At 43.5% G+C, this 19,669-nt stretch overlaps 2 protein-coding genes across 4 annotated transcripts in view; one reads left to right on the forward strand and one right to left on the reverse strand.

Annotated features, from left to right (window-relative positions):
• The window catches only part of LOC121716106 (chemokine-like receptor 1), a 965,204-nt gene that overhangs the window by 538,523 nt on the left and 407,012 nt on the right, over positions 1-19,669 (reverse strand). The window lies entirely within an intron of this gene.
• The window catches only part of LOC121716090 (rasGAP-activating-like protein 1), a 139,533-nt gene that overhangs the window by 32,144 nt on the left and 87,720 nt on the right, over positions 1-19,669 (forward strand). For all 3 annotated transcript variants that reach the window (XM_042102281.1, XM_042102279.1, XM_042102280.1), the window contains exon 8: positions 8,268-8,359. In XM_042102281.1, the coding sequence (XP_041958215.1) occupies positions 8,268-8,359 (92 nt within the window). The remainder of the gene's footprint in view (positions 1-8,267; positions 8,360-19,669) is intronic.

The raw sequence follows: 19,669 nt of genomic DNA on the forward strand, positions 1-19,669 counted from the left end.
AAGTGCATTGATGATGTGACCCACACAAAAGACATCATCACTCGGGCTAACTGGAAGCCATGGCTGACGGGGGATGTCCTCAGGCTGCTGAGGGCCAGAGACAAAGCCTACAGAGCTGGGGATGAAGCTGGCATGAGAACAGCGAGAGCCAACCTGTCCCGTGGCATCAAGGAAGCAAAAAAGGAATACACTCACAAGATAACCACCCACTTCAAAGACAGCAGGAACGCACAAAGCCTATGGCAGGGCATTCAGGCCATCACGGACTACAAGCCCGCGCCACAGAGCTGTGAGAGCAACATCCCTCTGCTCAACAATCTGAACCGTTTCTTTGCTCGCTTTGAAGCACAGAACAGCACTTGCCCACAGAAGACCCCTCGCCCTCCACACGAGCAGCCCCTGTGCCTCTCTGCCGACAGCGTGAAGAGGACACTTGCTGCTATCAACACCCGTAAGGCAGCAGGCCCAGACAACATCCCAGGTCGTGCGCTGAATGACTGCGCTGAGGAGCTTAAGGATGTCTTCACAGACATCTTTAACACTTCCCTGAAGCAAGCCATCGTCCCATCATGTTTCAAAGCTGCCACCATCGTACCTGTGCCGAAGAAAACTGCTCCATCCTGCTTCAATGATTACCGCCCCGTGGCACTGACACCCATCATCATGAAGTGCTTTGAGCGGCTTGTCATGTCACACATCAAATCCATTCTCCCCCCCACCCTGGACCCCTTCCAGTTTGCATACCGAGCCAAGCGGTCTACAGAGGATGCAATCTGCTCTGCCCTCCACCCAGCCCTCACCCACCTGGAAAAAAGAGACTCATATGTGAGATTGCTGTTTATAGACTTCAGTTCTGCATTCAACACCATAATACCACAACAACTCATCTGCAAACTTGACAAACTGGGACTCAGTACCTACCTCTGCAACTGGCTACTGGACTTCCTCTGTCAGAGGCTTCAAAGTAGTACGTGTTGGCAACAATATCTCAAGCAGCATCACACTGAGCGCGGGGGCCCCCCAAGGCTGCGTGCTCAGTCCGCTGCTCTTCACCCTGCTGACGCATGACTGCACTGCAACCTACAGCAACAACCACATAGTGAAATTTGCTGACGACACAACTCTGGTGGGTCTCATCACCAAGGGCAACGAGACTCAATACAGGTTGGAGGTCGACCTTCTGACCACGTGGTGCAGGGACAACAACCTCCTGCTGAACGTCAGCAAGACCAAGGAGATTGTTGTTGACTTCCGTAGAGGTCACACCCAACACCTGCCACTGACCATCGACGGTGCTGTGGTGGAGAGAGTGAGCAGCACCAAATTCCTGGGGGTGCACATCAGTGAAGACCTCTCCTGGACCACCAACACTGCATCACTGGTGAAGAAAGCTCAGCGCCGCCTGTACTTCCTGCAGAAACTCAGGCGAGCAAGTGCTCCACCAGCCATCATGACCACATTCTACCGAGGCACCATTGAGAGCATCCTCTCCAGCTGTATCGCTGTGTGGGGCGGAAGCTGCACTGAATACAACAGGAAAGCCCTGCAGCGCATAGTGAACACAGCTGGAAGGATTATTGGTGCTTCACTCCCCTCCCTGAAGGACATTTACACCTCCCACCTCACCCGCAAGGCGACCAAAATTGTGAGTGATGCAAGTCACCCCGCTCACAATTTGTTTGATCTACTGCCCTCTGGGAAGAGGTACAGAAGCCTGCGCTCCCGCACCACCAGACTCACCAACAGCTTCATACACCAGGCTGTTAGGATCCTGAACTCTCTCCCCCCTCCACCCTCAGCTACATAACATCCTGGACTTTTAGACCCAAAATGGCTGCCTTGCACTACTCCACTTGCACTACTCCACTTGTACACTTGCACACTTGCAACTTGTTGTTGTTGTCCTGAACACTTCTGAACACACTTCTGCTGCTCTTACATAACTTGCACCACTATGCCACTTGCATACTTAGGTCAAACAAAACTACCTCAGCCATTTATTGGCCTGACTTTTGCACTATTATATTGACTGTCTACTGTATGCACAATTGCTACCAAATTTTGCTGCTCTTATTTCTTCATTGTATGTCCCTTCTTATTTTTACTTTATATTGTGTACTTGAATGTTATGTTTGTCTGTGGACTTAATTGGTAAAATATGTCTTGTCTCCACTGTGGGATAGTAGGAAACGCAATTTCGATCTCTTTGTATGTCTTGACATGTGAAGAAATTGACAATAAAGCAGACTTTGACTTTGACTTTGACTTATTTGTGAAATTGTGCAAACGACAGCCTTTTCAAGGCATTTCAAGGAAGGAGTCGTAGCATGCAAGCTCCCAAATTGACCCAGTAGCCTACAGAAGGCATCAATAGCCTAAATTGTTGGGACTGGGGAGGGTCATGCGTTTTTTTCTCAATCACTTTGGAGGGTCATAGAAAAATTTCTTGCTGGCGAAGGAGGGTCTTTTTGACTAACGCTCCCAAAACTCCTCCGGTAGCCCCTGAACAGTCCCTAATTGATTATAGCCTGTAGGCCTACACCAGCAATTGTTGAACATTTACCTGTACAGGACATTGACAGTAGCCCAGCCTAACAAGCAGATGTTGCAAAAGACGCAATTAATCAGAAATAAATAATGTAATCTGCATCACTTTATTTAACAAACTGCAAGCAACAAGAGGGTTGAGTTCGCTGTGAGGCCAAACCCAAGAGCAGAGCCTATCTGTTAAGGCACTCGATAGGCTATAACGAGCTGTTTGCGCCTGGAAAGACAGTAGAAGATGCTTTCTGAATAGCACAGCGAAGATGGCTCTGGTCATCCCATACCCTCCCCCCACTGTAGCCTACCATTATGACTTGTTGTCGTTTTGGGACATTAAGCTTTTTCACGTTAAGCCCCCCTCCCCCACCCCCTTCTTTCAAAAGCACACTTTTTGGTGTTACTTTGAGGGAGGGTTCTCGGAGGGTTCTCCGCGCTTCTGTCGTTTGGCCACAATCCGGTGCAACCAGGCCAGGACATATTTTAGAGCAGGGGTGTCAAACTCATTTTCATAGAGGGCCACATCATTGAATTTATAGGTTACTGAGGGCCACATAATCGGCGAACATGTGCATGGTGCAACCATGAAATCGGTATTGCAGTATGGCTTATTCAAAATTGGTGTGAAATAATGGTCCTAACCACTTTAAAACAGTTTGGCTGAAATAAAAAACAAAAAGTCTACAACAGTAACATTTTCAAATGCAACTTCTAGGCCTATTAGTTAACAACTGATCAATATGCATTCATGGGCTGACATTGATGAGAATAAACTGCAGTCAATAATGTGCATAACAATGTCCATAACACATATCACCACTAAAATTAACTGTGGCTAAGAAAGGTACTGTGTGTGTGTGTGTGTGAGAGAGGGAGAGAGAGCGCTATGGTACTGTGAGGTCTAAAGGCAATCAAAGCCGGAGACAGGATATAAAAGGGTATAGAAATACAAACAATTTATTAATTCTCTCCAACCCTCGGAGACACGTCAGATCATAACAATCGGTCAGACAACGTGCACACACAGCTACAAGCCCCCAAACAATTACCACAAGTAGACCTACGTTGGCACAAACAGGCTACTGCGCATTAGTAGCAATACCCACCCGATACAACATAGATTCCCTCTAGTGCCCGACGGGCCTCACAATAATATACCCCACCCGTACCCTGATATGATGCGCACAACGCAGCTTTAATATGGACCATAAAATGGGAGACATAAAACAGTAGCGTACACGATGCCTGTAATTAAAACAAACATAAAACACCTCATTTACAGATATTCCCACGCTTCCCCGCAACCACATCAAGCAGCCTTCCCCACACACCAGGAATCAGCAGACAAATCAATTAAAATTGCCACAAGGCCCATGCCAACTCACCCAGCTTCTCACGCTATGCCGCTCACACCGCTCGCGATAACCACCACAGCTCTCTGCATAAGCTACAAAACACATTGCGATATCACCCGGCGCTCGACTTGCCATAATGTCAAAACCATCACATTTAAAGATCTGTGCATCTTACCTTGGACCGCAACCAACACTCAAAACTTCGCAAACATTCCTCTGGACAAAGATGGCAAGGGGCTTGTGCAACCACACACAATCATCTGCTCTCCCACCTGCTTACCTAACGGGGCTATATCCAGGTGCGCTGCAATCAACGGAGATTCCCCCTACGTCACTACAAGCGACACACCTCCCGACGTCATTCCCGTGGATACCCCTCCACTACACCACACTCACCCCCCAGAAAATTTAAATCAGTGTCCCACAGATTTGCTCTTCCAACCCTATTCCTACAGCTGCCCACCTCCTCTCCCCTTGTGGCCCACAGCTGCCCCTTAAGGTTGCCCACCTCCTCTCCCCTTGTGGCCCACAGCTGATCTTGGAAGATTGAATGGGTTAGCATGCCGTCCAGCTGTGCACCTGCTGGATCTCCTCAGAGGTGTAGGTTCATGCGGCCCTGGCGGACCTCCTACTGCTTCATTGGCACCCCACCAATGCTCTTCCTCCCTTAATTGACCAGCTTCCCCTTCAGCTGGGATTCCCTCCTCCAGGCCTAGGCTCCTGGGACGGGACTGATACTGTTGTAAACCCACCCAATCCCCAGTCGTCTCCTCTTCGCTCCCACTCTCTGAGGTCCCTTCTCTCCACTTCTGCTGCACCCTGGGGCCACAGAGCCGCAATTCATTGCGATGAATGTTCCTAGGGGACTTGGAGGCATCCACTGGGACTACGGAATAGACAGGTGAGTCTTGACCCACCCTTGCAAGCACCTTATGGGGTACCGGGAGCCACACATCCTGGATCTTGTGTCTGCCCATAAACTGCCTATTACGAACATACACCAGCTGGCCGGGGTGGAGGGTGCCGTTTCTAGTTGGAGCTCCATGGCGCCGGCTTCTAGACTCTGCCGCCTCCCTCAGCCTTTCCCCTGCTTGTTTGAATGCTGCCTGCATCACTACAAGCGACACACCTCCCGACGTCATTCCCGTGGATACCCCTCGACTACACCACAGTACGTACACCCACCCACCCCCACCCCCGCAAAAACAAATTCAAGTTTCCCGGTTTTAGGTCCGTGCATTGCAAAAAAAGTAGCCTACATAGCATAACAATATCCACATGCAATAATACAACAACAACGTCTACGATGACCTATTCATTTGGACAAATTGATACAGCCCTATAGCTAAAGTTACCTTTAGTTTTGTTCTAACGTACCGTGACGTCTGGCTTTAAACAGCTGTAATCTAACGTTCTGACAAGCACACCAATTGCCTACCTTGTTCTTGCCCATCTGGAATAACTCCTCTAGCTTTGCTGCCTCCATCCTTTCTGTTTTCGTTGTTTAAACTTGTGATATCCATAACTAGTGAATTAGCCCAACATTGTGTGCTGATAACCATATATAGATAGCCGAGTAAAAGAAAACAAGTAGCCTAGTTGTGCCTGCGTGCGTATTCTGTCTCCTGCTCAAACAAAATGTGTTCGCGTTAATTTTGATAACGTGTAACTAACTTTACGCGATAGAAAATTGTAAATAGCCTGATGGCATGCAGCTAATAGGATACTGTGCATAGTTGGGAAGGTATGGTGAGCCAATTTGGTGTGATACACATTACACGCACACAAGGGAAGTTTTCTCTCGTTGTTGAGGGACTGACGTGCGGGCCGTTCAAAATCATCGTGCGGGCCGTAGGCTACATGGCCCGTGGGCCGTATGTTTGACACCCCTGTTTTAGAGAGAAGAAGAGACGCGGTGCAGCTCAGATGTCTTCTTAATTTTCTTTATTCTTCAGTAAAAGGTGCAGAACATTATTAAACTTTGACTAACGTTTCGATGTTTTTGACTAACGAAACGTTAGTCAAAGTTTAATAATGTTCTGCACCTTTTACTAAAGAATAAAGAAAATTAAGAAGACATCTGAGCTGCACTGGCGTCTCTCCTTCTCTCTAACACTTTTTGGCTTTGGCTAAATATTTCTAAAATCATTTGAGTTTCACTAGTCACATGTTTTAACAAGCAACACTTGTTATTGAACTAATAACAGACGTGTGTCGAAAATTGACTTTATTTTCCATACGGAGAAATAACACCAGAGTCTAACCAAGGTCAATCTTGCCAAAAAAGCCCTCAAACCTGAAAACACATGAGGCAAAAGTGCAAAACATCACAAAACTAACTAAACTAACACGCGCATATTTTTTTATTGCAATCATTGTAGCCTACAGTTGTAACAGCGCGTAACAGTCGTTTTACTCCCCGTATGCGCTCATTATAAAGAACGTTTAACGTGTCCCAAAAACAGCTATCAATTAATCACCAAACGTCTTATAAACAAGTATTGTCAGGAGCAACACCTTGCAAAAAAATTATAACAATAGGCCTAGGCCTTTATATGGCTCTGCTCCTGCCTAGATTCGAACTCAGAACTGCCTGAAAGTTGCAGACCTGCTCTGGAAATACGTGCATTAACCCACTCGACGGTCAGACAACACTATCTGCTTCGAGTAGGCCTATTGTAGGACTATAGCCTACACTGGTTGCTGTGGCACAGTCTTGAGTGACCGAATTCGTTTTCCTTTGTCATATGAATGCTGTCATTTTGTTAACATTACTGTTAAGGAGATGCTGTAGGCAAAGTCTATATTTCAACCTCGTTAGTATAGTAAAAAAAATCAGAACTATTCACAAGGTTTCTGGGCAGCATATTTATGTTCTGTTAGCAAGCGAACTTCTCATGACTACCGACAAAGTAGCCTACTGCCAGCTGATGAAGCTCTCATTTTAAAACATTACTGAGAGACAGGCACTGTACAATCAAGAAATCTTGCCACTGAATCCAAAACTATGTTTAACATTATGTACAAAGCTTAGGCTACAGTGTACTAGCATGTTGCAGGGGCTGCTAAAAACACAGAGAAACGCACTGAAAACTCGGCCAATCACAGCCCTTGCTGTCGAATGCGCCGTCTGGTTCGACCGTCGAACACCACAGCGGACTATGCTGCCCCCAAGCGGCTGCAGTTGTACTTACATTTCACCCAGCTGCGTGAATCACCTTGATCGTGAATGAAGTGTCAATTTTTAACTGGGACCCACTGTAGGATGTTTTTTTTGTTGTTATATAATCGCAAACCGCACATCTCTTCTTTGCATACAACAAGTTTGGTCTGAGTTCTTCACCAGTCAAAGCTCTATGGGTGAGTGGCAAAGCTTTTATTAAATCTTGACTAAAGTTCACCCAAAGACATGTGGGAGACTCCAAGGTCAAATGGAAGAAGGGTCTTTGGTTTGATAAGACCAAAATTGAGCTTTTTGTCTATCAGACTAGATGCTATGTTTGGTGGACACCAAACACTGCATATGACCACAAACGCACCATCCCTAATTTGGAGCATGGTGGTGGTAGCATCATGCCGTGGGGATACTTCGCGACAGCAGGCCCTGGAAGGCTTGTAAAGGTAAAAGTAAAATTAATTCATCAACATATATGGAAATCCTGGAGGTCAATCTGATTCAGTCTGCAAGAGAACTACGAGAAGATTTACTCTCCAGCAAGACAGCGAGTCGAAGCATAGAGCGAAAACTACACAGAAATGGTTTGAAGACAACTAGGAGAATGTTCTGGAGAGGCTGAGTCAAAGCCCAGTCCTCAATCCTATAGAGTCAAAGCCCAGTCCTCAATCCTATAGAGTCAAAGCCCAGTCCTCAATCCTATAGCAAATCTGTGGCTGGACTTGAAAAGGGCTGTTGACATCCGATACCTTTTCAACCCGACAGAGCTTGAGCAGTTTTGCAAAGAAAAATGGAGTAAAATTGCAGTACCCAGATGTGTGAGCCTTATGGAGACCTATCCAGGCAGGCTCCATGTTTTAATTGTGGTCAAATGTCCATCTACTAAATGCTGACTTGAAGGGGGTGAATATTTATTGCTTATTTTGCATTATGTATTTTTACTTAACATTACTTTGTAGAAATCTGCTTTCACTTTGACTTGTGGGGGTGAATACTTTTTATAGGTACTGTATTTGGGAAATTATGTTGAGTTTTGAGTGAGTTATATCTGAATATATGTTGTATATGGTAATTGTTAGAGTTCTAAAGGGGTTCTATGGGAACCTTAAGGGAGGTTCTGTGGATGGGTTCTGAGGGGTTTTCCGTGTGTGTTCTGTATGGGTTCTAAGCAGGCGATATGGTTTCTATGACAACAGGTGGAGATTCCACTGGCCTGCCTACGCAGGACCCCCCCACTGCAAGGCTGGTTCCGACTACTGCCCCTGGGAAACACCGAGCACGACGCAGGGTAAGACTACTGCCCCTGAGAACAACGCAGGGTAAGAGTACTACCCCTGAGCACAACGCAGGGTAAGACTACTGCCCCTGGGCAACACCGAGCACGACGCAGGGTAAGAGTACTGCCCCTGGGCAACACCGAGCACGATGCAGGGTAAGACTACTGCCCCTGAGAACAGTGTTAATTTTGGCAGCTATTTTAGATTTAGTCTTAGTCTTTAGACGAAAATGCTTATTAGATTAAGTCACATTTTAGTCATTGTTTTGCTTCGTAGTTTTAGTCTAGTTTTAGTCGACCAAAAGTCCTTATAGTTTAGTCAACTTTTAGTCATTACTTTTAGTCAAAATGTTTTCTCTTTTTCAAACTAATTCAATTAGGCTAATACAGGTATCGGAAATTGAAATGAAGGTGACAGGTTGTATGAAGTGTTGAAATTTGTAAAGCAACATTTCACACTTACCACATATACAGTACATACTCCTTACCTTAGTTGGATATTTCTAGACTAGACTCTTCCATCTATGAGATGGTGCTGTGCTGTCCTTTCTGATTTACTAAGGTAGTAAGTGCATTACACATGGTGACATGGAATAAAGACCATTCGAATAAGTCAAAAAACAAAACTTTCTATATTTTGCCAATGTGGTTATGTTTATTTTCTGGAACTTCAAAATGAACACACATATTCCCAAAGCAGAATTAGGCTACTTAATCTGATCTCTGATCTCGATTCAGTTTGAGGAAAGCACTTCTCTCTAAAATGACTCTTGCTCTATTTCGACGACCATGACTGAGGTCACCTGTAATGCTAAAAACTCGCTCAGCAAATGCTTGAGATGCTGGTATTGCAAGAAGATCGAAGGCAAGAGGTTTTAGGCTCGGATAAACAGAACCCTGTGAAGCCCAAAAATCAACGGCAGTCTCTTCGTTTATAGGTTCTGACAGTTGCTCCTTGAATTTCTGCATTTCCTGCCTGGAAAGACACAGGGCTTTGAGAGGCCAGATCTAGATGGCCGGCGGCTTGCACCTGCTTTTGAGAGGAATCTAAATCTGGGCCACTTTGCCATCGGCTCTGGTGCCTCTCTTCTTTCTTCTTCCTGCTCATTTTCATCAGCCTCCTCCTCCTGTATTACTGGTGACACCATTTGAGCAATTTAATCTTCTGCTTTTCTCAGAAGCTCCTGAATTTGTTCGTCATCACTTTCAGTGAGTGAGAGTGAGACTGTTGGCTCGAGGAAGCATGCAGCAGCAGTGAGGGGTGAGAACTTTGGATCACAGGGATCAAGAAAGCAGCTGAAGCGTTTGTCCATGTTCACCTATATCTTATGTGCCAGGGAAACTAGGTCCCTGTAGCTCGAACCCTGGGGGAACTCAGACAGGTGAGCTCTCAGGTCCAGGAGGGCGGGCACCACCAGGGATAAGGACATGGTGTCACTCTGGAGCATCTGGGTGTGCTCAGCAAAGGGGAGGAGCAGATCTCTAAGAGCAGTCAGCCTCTGCCACCCACTCGGTAGTAGATAGTCCCAGCCCATCCCATCAGCTACCTGAAGTAGTGAGTCCTTCACTTGGACAAGGCGTGATATCATTAGGCATGTGCTGGACCATCTAGTGGAGCAGTCTTTTACCAGAGTGAGTCCACACAGCTGCAGCAGTCGCTCAATTGCCACGAAAGAGCCTGACGAATACTCGAGCTTTGTCAAGGAGTCGATTGACACTTACTTCTTTCTAGATCATGTTCACCACGAGTTGCAGATACTTTATTAATCCTCTAGAGGAAATTCAATTGCCATAAGCAACACAATACAATAAACAATGTATAACACATCTTTAATGCTAAAAGACAATAGGCATAGCTCAATGACAGACATAATCTAGCCTGCTACTGAAAATGTTAACATCTATAAACGAATAGAATTTACCTTTGTTCCTCGACAACCTCAGAGTCTTCATCACTCTCCTCGGATTCCTCCTCAGAGCTGCTGGGCTCATGTTCATCGTTTTTGAACGCTGCAACCATGTTGCTTCCATTATCAGTTATGACGGTCAGAATTTTGTGTTTTGGTATTCCCCAGTCCTCAGTGCATTGGTCAACACAAGTCTTTATACACTCTGCAGTGTGTGGGTGGGAGATCTGGTCAAGCTTCAAGAATATGTGCTTTGGTTTGTTCTCCTGATTACAAAAGTAACAGGCACTAATTGCGAGGAATGACGCTGTAAGTCCTTTTTTTGGCCATATGTCCAGAGCAATTGTTGTTCTGCGTGCCGTTGCAAGTCTTTCTTTAAATTTTTGTTTTTCATCAATATAAAGCGGGTCGATCAAGTTGTTTATTTTAGTTTTCTTCGGAATGGTCAGCCTCTTGTCTATGGTCTCCATCATAAAGACGAAATCTTCATCCTCAATAGTGCGGACAGGTAGACTGGTGCGTGCAATCCATTGCACAATCACTTTTTCTTTAACACTTTGTTCCAGTGAGTCAGTTTTATATTTTGTTACTGAGGTGAACTCTGCTGGGATCGATGATTGCACCCTCACATTTTTTGCACCAGCTTGCTGTTTAGGACTATTCGTCTCTGGGATCTAGGTGAGGAAAAATCAAAAGACACAATTACTAATAATTATACAGACCTCCTAAAGGCTTACAGATGAATTCAAATGTATTAAATGTAGGCTAATCCCTTTAAGATATTACTTTGCTAATAGTATTATCATTAAAATATAATAAGATATCAAGTATAGATTTTGAAGATTCAAATTATGTGATTACACAATACAACTAGCCTGTTATACATGTATATGCCTACCTGGCCTTAGAGCAAATAATCATACACACAGATCTTCTAAATATTTGCTGTGTAATCTTAGAAATAACACATTGAAGTTTTACTAGATAGTAATTGCAATGCATGTTCAGGGCTTGCCATTAAAGGCCGTGTTGCAGGGTTCATTTTCCAACGAATTTGCACAATTTGCTTGTTGGTAATAAACATTTAAACTGTTATCCATTGTATTTATAATAAATAATAATAATAATAATAAAGCTTTATTTGTATAGCACCTTTCATACACAGAATGCAGCTCAAAGTGCTTTACATTTGAAGCATGTAACACAATAATAGTCAGTCAGTCAATATCAATCACTTTTCTTTGCTGTTTATGTTATACTCAGCAACATATCAAAAATATAGAAAATGACGTCATAAGACTGGCAGCCTTAACCCTCTTACCCCCCACAAGCACGCCATATGGCAACTGTGGCAAGGAAAAACTCCCATATTCCAGGAAGAAACCTTGAGCAGAACCTGACTTAATAGGGGGAGCCCATCTGCTTCTGGCTGGCTGCGCCCTCCAATAGTAGCAGATGTAGAATAATCTGAAAATGTAGTCTACAGGATAAGATGAGTTAACTAAAAGCTTTCCTGTACAGGTATGTTTTCAGATCTTTTTTAAAAATATTTACTGAACTCGCCTGCTTGATGTACAGAGGCAGGGTGTTCCATAGTTTGGGGGCATAATAGATAAACGCAGCTTCTCCACTTTGTTTGTGGAGCACTTTGGGTACGATTAAAAGATTAGAATTGGATGATCTAAGTTTCCTTTGTGGTTGATAAGATATTAAAAGCTCAGAGATATATGAAGGTGCTATGCCATTCAGAGCTTTGTAAGTAATTAACATAACCTTAAAATCAATTCTATAGGAAATAGGGAGCCAGTGCAGTTCAGCCAACACAGGGGTGATGTGTTCTCTCTTCTTAGTCTTAGTTAAAAGTCTAGCCGCAGAGTTCTGTATGAGTGCCAATTTCTTTAGATGTTTTTTGGGAAGACCAGTGAAAAGTGCATTGCAGTAGTCTAACCTGCTAGTGATAAAGGCGTGAATTAGTTTTTCTGCATCTTGTTGAGTTAAAAAGGGCCGCACTTTGGCAATGTTTCTCAAGTGGAAATAGGCTGTCTGAGTAACTTTACTGATATGGGGCTTAAAACTTAACTCTGCATCTAAGATGACACCGAGGCTTGTTACTTTTGGTTTGACCTGGTGTGCCAAGTTCCCCAGATTACTAAGAATAATATCTCGCTTTAGTTTTGGTCCAACCAGAAGTACCTCTGTTTTGTCATCATTTAGTTTCAAAAAGTTTTTGCTCATCCACTGATTAATGGAGGTTAGGCATGCAGTGAGGGAGCAAAGGCCATCTGGGTTAGTTGGCTCCACAGAAAGATACAATTGGGTATCATCTGCGTAGCTGTGGAAGTTTACATTATGCTGACTTATGACGTTTCCCAATGGAAGCATATATAGAGAAAATAGCAGGGGACCAAGGCAGCTCCCCTGGGCCACACCAAAAGGCAAGTCATGTTTTTCAGATACATGATCTCCTAGACTGATATAAAAATCTCTGCCAGTAATGTAGGTTTGAAACCAGTTTAGAGCATTATCAGAGAGACCCACCCACTTCGCAAGGCGGTGAATTAGGATACTATGATCAATGGTGTCAAATGCCGCACTCAAATCCAGAAGAATAAGGATTGAGACTTTGTTTGAGTCGGTAGCTAGTCTGAGATCATTGACTATCTTTACTAGAGCCGTTTCTGTGCTGTGATTTGATCTAAAACCTGATTGGAATTTTTCAAGGATACTGTTTTCGTTGAGGAAGGTATTTAACTGATTACAAACAACTTTTTCAAGTACTTTGCTCAAAAACGATAGATTTGATATAGGCCTGTAGTTGCTCAGATTGGTATGGTCAAGATTTGACTTTTTAAGTAAAGGTTTCACAACAGCGGTTTTAAAAGCAGTTGGAAATATACCTGTTTCTAATGAGGTATTTATTACCTTGAGAAAAAAGGGAGCTAAGCCATCATATACTTTTTTGAGGAATGTAGTAGGGATTGGATCTAAAACACATGTTGAGGAGCCGGTTTGAGTTATAATTTTACCAAGCTCAGATTGAGTAATAGTGCTAAAGGACCTTAATTTTGGGGGGCTGTTTTTGGGTGTACTATCAAACATATTACTTATGTTACCAATAGCCTCCCTTATAGAAATGACTTTGTTTTTGAAGAAGTCTGCAAATTCTTCGCATCTTAGAGAGGATGCCTGACTGAGTGTATCAAAAGGTGTTTGATGCAATAGCCTATCAATGGTAGAGAACAACACCCTAGAGTTTCCACTGTTTTCAGCAATTACCTTAGAGAAGTGGTTCCTCCTCTCATTCCGAATAGCTCTATTATAATTTGCAATTTTTTCTTTTAGAATGGCACGGTGAACCTGTAACTTAGTTTTTCTCCATGTTCTCTCAGCTTTCCTACATGATCTTTTTAGATCATGGATATTTTCGTTCATCCAAGGTGTCAGTTTGCTACAGGGCCTTTTTTTAGTCTTTAAGGGTGCCACTCTGTCAAGCAGAGCGCCTAATTCACGATTAAGAGCCTCTACCATTTGATCAATGGGATGATGTAAAATATCTAAATTTATGGAGTCTATAAGAGCTATGAACTGCTGTTCTGCTCTAATGTCCAAGAGTCGCGATTTGATTGCAATTTCGGGATGAATTTTTGGAGTATGTAGTACAATATTAAAAGATACACAATGATGATCAGACATATTTATATCATTTACTGATAAGTCTGTGACTTCTATCCCTCTGGAAATGACTAGATCGAGGGTGTTGCCAAGGTTGTGGGTGGGTCCTGTAACATGCTGCTTTAGCTCTAAACTGTCCAACACATTAAGGAACTTACTGGCTTTAGCATCAGTTGTCTTATTGACATGAATATTGAAGTCGCCATTTACAATTATCCGATCATAGCTAGTGATGATGAGCGACATAAGTTCAGAAAACTGGTCGAGAAAGCCAGTCCATAGTTTAGGAGGGCGGTATAAGGTTAATAGAAGTACAGCTGGGTCAGCCTTCAGAGTGAGGGCAATATACTCAAAGGAAGCGAATTCGCCAAAGTTGACTCGTGTGCAACTATATTTGTTTGAGAGAATGGAGGCAATTCCACCACCTCGTTTGCCTTGTCTAATTGAGTGGAAGAAATTATAATTTGGGGGACAAGTCTCAACGAGAACAGCTTCGCTGTCTGAAGTCAGCCAGGTTTCAACAAGAAACAGAAAATCCAATTTTTTTTCACTAATAAAATCATTGATTGCAAAGGTTTTGGTAGTAAGTGCACCTATATTTAGTAAACCCATGTTAGCTGAAAATGCCTCTGGCTTTTGAGGAATATGCTGAGGTATGGAAAGAATATTTGTTAGGTTTCTGGTTTTAAATTTGTCTTTTCTTTTTACTATACGTTGGGTAGAAATCAACGTTGGAATAGAACTATAAGCATAAGTCATGCTATTGCATGACACAGCTTGATCTATGGTAGTAGTATTGTATGTTACCCTGCAGAAAACATTCTCAGACTCATCCACATGTATAATGCCATTCGAATCAATACCTGGGGGGCGTGAATCTGTAATATTTTCTACAGAATGTCAATGTCTCAGTGTGGACGCTATGTTGTCAGAGAGTAGCCTGGCTCCATGTTGGTTTGGGTGGAGACCATCACGCTTCAGCATACTGGGCCTCTCCCAGAACAAGCCCCAGTTGTTGACATAGGGGATGCTTAGGGAAGCGCAGTAGCGTTTGAGCCAGGTGTGGAGATCGAACAGTCTGGACCATCTCTCAGCACCTTTTCTGTAGGTAGGGAGAGGCCCAGAGATGACAAAGCGTTTTTCTGTGCCCATCAGAGTGGTGATGAGAGTTTTGTAGTTTTCCTGCAGTGCTACTGACTGCTTATCTCTGATGTCGTTCGTGCCCACGTGTACGATGATGTTGTTGACCTTGGTGTGGCGGGCCAGGATGCTTGGGAGTTTCTGCTGGATGTCAAGGACCTTGGCACCAGGGAAGCAGTAGACCTTGGAGGGACCGCTACATGATGGGGGAATGCAGAGGTCTCTAACCATGGAACTGCCGATGACCAGGGTGGAGGTTGATGAGGTCCGGGGAGGAGGGGGTCGGGGGGGCGCCGACTTTGAGGAGGGACCAGGATGGTTGTCTCGGGGCTGGAGGGGCTCCTCATCCTCGGTCAGAGTGGCATAGCGATTTTCCAGTCGTATAGGTTGGGCTGGGCCTGAGTGCCGTCCGGACCGTCTGCCGTGCTTGTGATGCTTGCTTCTACGCCATGGCTCAGGCTGGTGTGGAGTGGAGCTGGCCAGCAGAGCAGGGTTGGTTCTCAGCAGAGGCCGGGGAGAGGCAACAGGGACAGAAGTTGCATTAGTGCATGGCATGGTTAAAGTATTGGAGGACAGAGTGAAATCAGGGCATCTGGCATTTGTGTGTGTAAGAGAGGTAACGTTACTTACGGAGAGAATGGTGTCGAGGAACTGTTCATCCTTCTCAATCTGATGGAGGGTCGCTATTCTGGCTTCGAGTTCCACTATCTTTTCGCTGAGAAGGACGCATGAGTCGCAGCCTGGTGCACAGCTGAGGGGAGGCATCGTGTCGCGGCGAGGGCTCGCCGGTGTCAACTGTTTTTTAAACGTTTGTTTGCTAGTTGGCTAGCAACAGCGATATCGTGCAGTTCCTTGATAACTCGAACACAGGTAGCGGGTAAGTAATCTGAGAAGATCTCACTTTTATATTGAGTCACTAGTTTTGAGAGACGTTAGAAGGAATTTGATGCTTTCTTCTTCCAGATATCGTTTCCTTGGCCCGGTATTATTTGCAGCCCTTGATGCTGGCTTAACGTTTCACGTTAACGTTTGACAGAAAAGTTTGGCGATCAAGGTTATAGAGTCCGATAATCCAAAGCCTCGAGCAACAACAGTTTATGCAAGAGTTTGTTCACGAGATATAATCGGTAGCCAGTAAATCCGTAGAAAGTAGATGGTAACAAGGAGATTTAAGATAGATAAGTTTGGAAGTTTAGGTAGTTACATACGGAGCACGCCGACCGGAACCGGAAACCGGAAAACATGCAGGTCAGACATATAGTCTCATACATGAGACTACATGAGATTTGATGTTGTTGGGTATCACAAAACGGAATATAATACGAAAAAGCAGGTACTATTTCACAGCGTTTGAAGTGATTCTCCTTTCCCCCACAATGCATTGCATTACGTCACCTTGGGGAGACTACAGACCAAAGCCCACCTTGAGACCCTTGAGAGTAACGAGAGAGGAGTAAAGAGAGACGAGTAAGGGAGTGTTCAGCAGTAGATGGCGCAGATTATAGATAAATAGATAGGCTATAGATAGCCTAGATATGTATATAGACAGGTAGATAGATAGATAGATAGATCATGTCATATGCTGGTCACAGGGGAGCTCCTCGACCAGCGGCCAAAATGCACTCGCTTCCCTAGAACTAGTTACTGCAGCTCTCCACCACAGTTTCCATTGGGACGGCACAGCCCACACAAGCACCTGCAAAACTGCGACTTGCCCATATTATCTCCCTCTTTTGTAAGCCGTACCCTGACGATGTCAATGGCAATCAATCACGAGCAGTAGTTATCGAAAATATTCATGCTGAAGACACGACCAGCCTAATCGGCGGCGGCTAGAAGCTAAGTAACTGGGGTGGCTCACAGGTGGGACTAAAAAGTTAGCCCAGCTAGCTATCGTGATGCTTCATATTCTGATCTTCTGACTAAGTTTGCCCGGTAGCCTACTTATCTGAACTAACGACATGATCACTATCACTAGAGAAAATGTTGACTTTCATTCGGTGCTGTTCACTGACAGTAACAAAAAAAGTGTCGTAACGTTATAAGCATAATGCATTGAACTGAATAGGTGCATTATGTAGCCTCATAACGAGGCCTCTAAAATTCAGAAAATTGCATTAAACTAAAATCGGAAGACATTGTTATCTTTGTTAGACCATAGGGTCGTTGTCATATAAATGCTGTAACGAAATTCGAAGTGTAAATATACAAACTTTATGTTGAAAGTGTAACCGCGACCGTTTCCCATAGGAATGAATGTAAAACATACCCTCCAAAACGAGACCTCCCGAAATTCAGAAAAATTACTAAATTGATGTTATTACCATTGGTAGATCATAGGGTAGCTGTGATATAAATGCTGTGACGAAATTCGAAGTGTAAATATACAAACTTTATGTTGAAAGTGTAACCGCGATGTCCATTGAAATGCATTGAAATAAATGAAGCGCAGATCAAGTAGTCCCCAAAGTGACGTCATCACCGAATTGCGTAAAAAAACCCCGCTAATGCTAAAAACAACAAAAACTGGCATTTAACACCATTTGGAGACATTTTTAAAAATGATATACATATATTGAGTGCTTTATGTACCCATTAATCAACAGTGGTGGTTAACCTGCAACACAGGCTTTAAGCTGTTTCTGTTAAAGACAAGTAAGTGAAAATGAATCGAGCATAATTACAAGTTGCTTGTCCAAATATAAATGAACTCGCAGCCTATAACCATTACAGCAGCAACACGAGCATTTAGGCTGCATTTACACTGTCAGTCTAATGTAACCCAATTCTGTTTGTTTTGTAATGGAAGCTAGCTACTCTCCACATAACAGAAACGTAGCCTACTAAAGTTTCACACAGCTTCACGTCACGTAATGCGTGAATGAAGTGGCCATTTCAAAGTAAGCCTTACACACATGGAACAGAACAGGTCTGAAAAGCCAGCACGTTTTTTTAGCCATATGTTTCACTCGAACTATAGGACAATTTTATGAGGAAGAATTTCACTAGTCCGACCAAAACGTTTATTTGTCAAGCTCTACATGTTTCACTCACAAGCTTTGAAGCTAACACACTTACATTAGCTAACACATTAACCCAGCCTACGTTAGCCTGGCTAATGCCAACTGAAAACGTTTTTTATTTGCAAGAAAGACTGCACATCCAGGCTAAGTCAACGCGGCTTGCTAGAGAATTTCCCAGTTGACAAAGCAAGCCCAGTGACATTAACTTAACGATAGTTAGCATCAGGACGTATCATTTAACATTACAGTTAGCTAACTTACCTTGTCATAAATAGCAGGGTGGTGCGCCCTAAAGTGTCTCTTGAGGTTGGTTGTGTTCATCCCACCTAACTTGAAGCCACATGGCGTCTCTCCATCTCCCGTTAGTATGGTGCATTGAGTTTTCCTTTCTGCTGAGTTATAACTAAAGTGTGTCCATATATCTAGTCTTTGTTTCCGACCAAACCCTTTTTGTGATGAACTTGCCATCATGTGGTTGTCGTCATTAACTCCCTATCTTTCCGTAATTGGGACATCAGCAGCACCTGTCTGGGGTTCAAGCAGCGCACATCCCTCAACCAATTCAACTAATGACAGGGATGCATTTTGACAGACAGACTAGACACACAATTGGGGGTAAATATGTAAATACCATGCAAAAAGGGAGATCCAAGGTCTAACAGGAGCCAAGGAGCAGGACCGGAGCACTCAATGCTTAAAGTGTTTTTTTATTCGTGCAAACTGACTAACGTTTTGACGTCCATGCGTCTTCTTCAGAGTCAAAGTGTGTTCAGAGTGTTTTTGACTCTGAAGAAGACGCATAAGATACAACACATAAGACACAACACAACATATAAGACACAACATAACACAACACATAATACACAACACAACACAACATATAAGACACAACACAACACAACACATAAGACACAACACATAAGACACAACACAACACATAAGACACAACACATAAGACACAACACAACACAACATATAAGACACAACACAACATATAAGACACAACACAACATATAAGACACAACACAACACATAAGACACAACACATACGACACAACACAACACAACATATAAGACACAACACAACATATAAGACACAACACAACACATAACACACAACACAACACATAACACACAACACAACATATAAGACACAACACACCATATAAGACACAACACATAAGACACAACACAACACAACATATAAGACACAACACAACACATAAGACACAACACAACACAACACATAAGACACAACACAACACATAAGACACAACACAACACAACATATAAGACACAACACAACATATAAGACACAACACAACATATAAGACACAACACAACACATAAGACACAACACAACACATAAGACACAACACAACACATAACACACAACACAACATATAAGACACAACACAACACAACACATAAGACACAACACATAAGACACAACACAACACAACACAACATATAAGACACAACACAACACATAAGACACAACACAACACAACACATAAGACACAACACAACACATAAGACACAACACAACACAACATATAAGACACAACACAACATATAAG

Source organism: Alosa sapidissima, chromosome 8, assembly GCF_018492685.1.
Source record: "Alosa sapidissima isolate fAloSap1 chromosome 8, fAloSap1.pri, whole genome shotgun sequence".
In the NCBI taxonomy this organism is placed as follows: Eukaryota; Metazoa; Chordata; class Actinopteri; order Clupeiformes; family Clupeidae; genus Alosa; species Alosa sapidissima.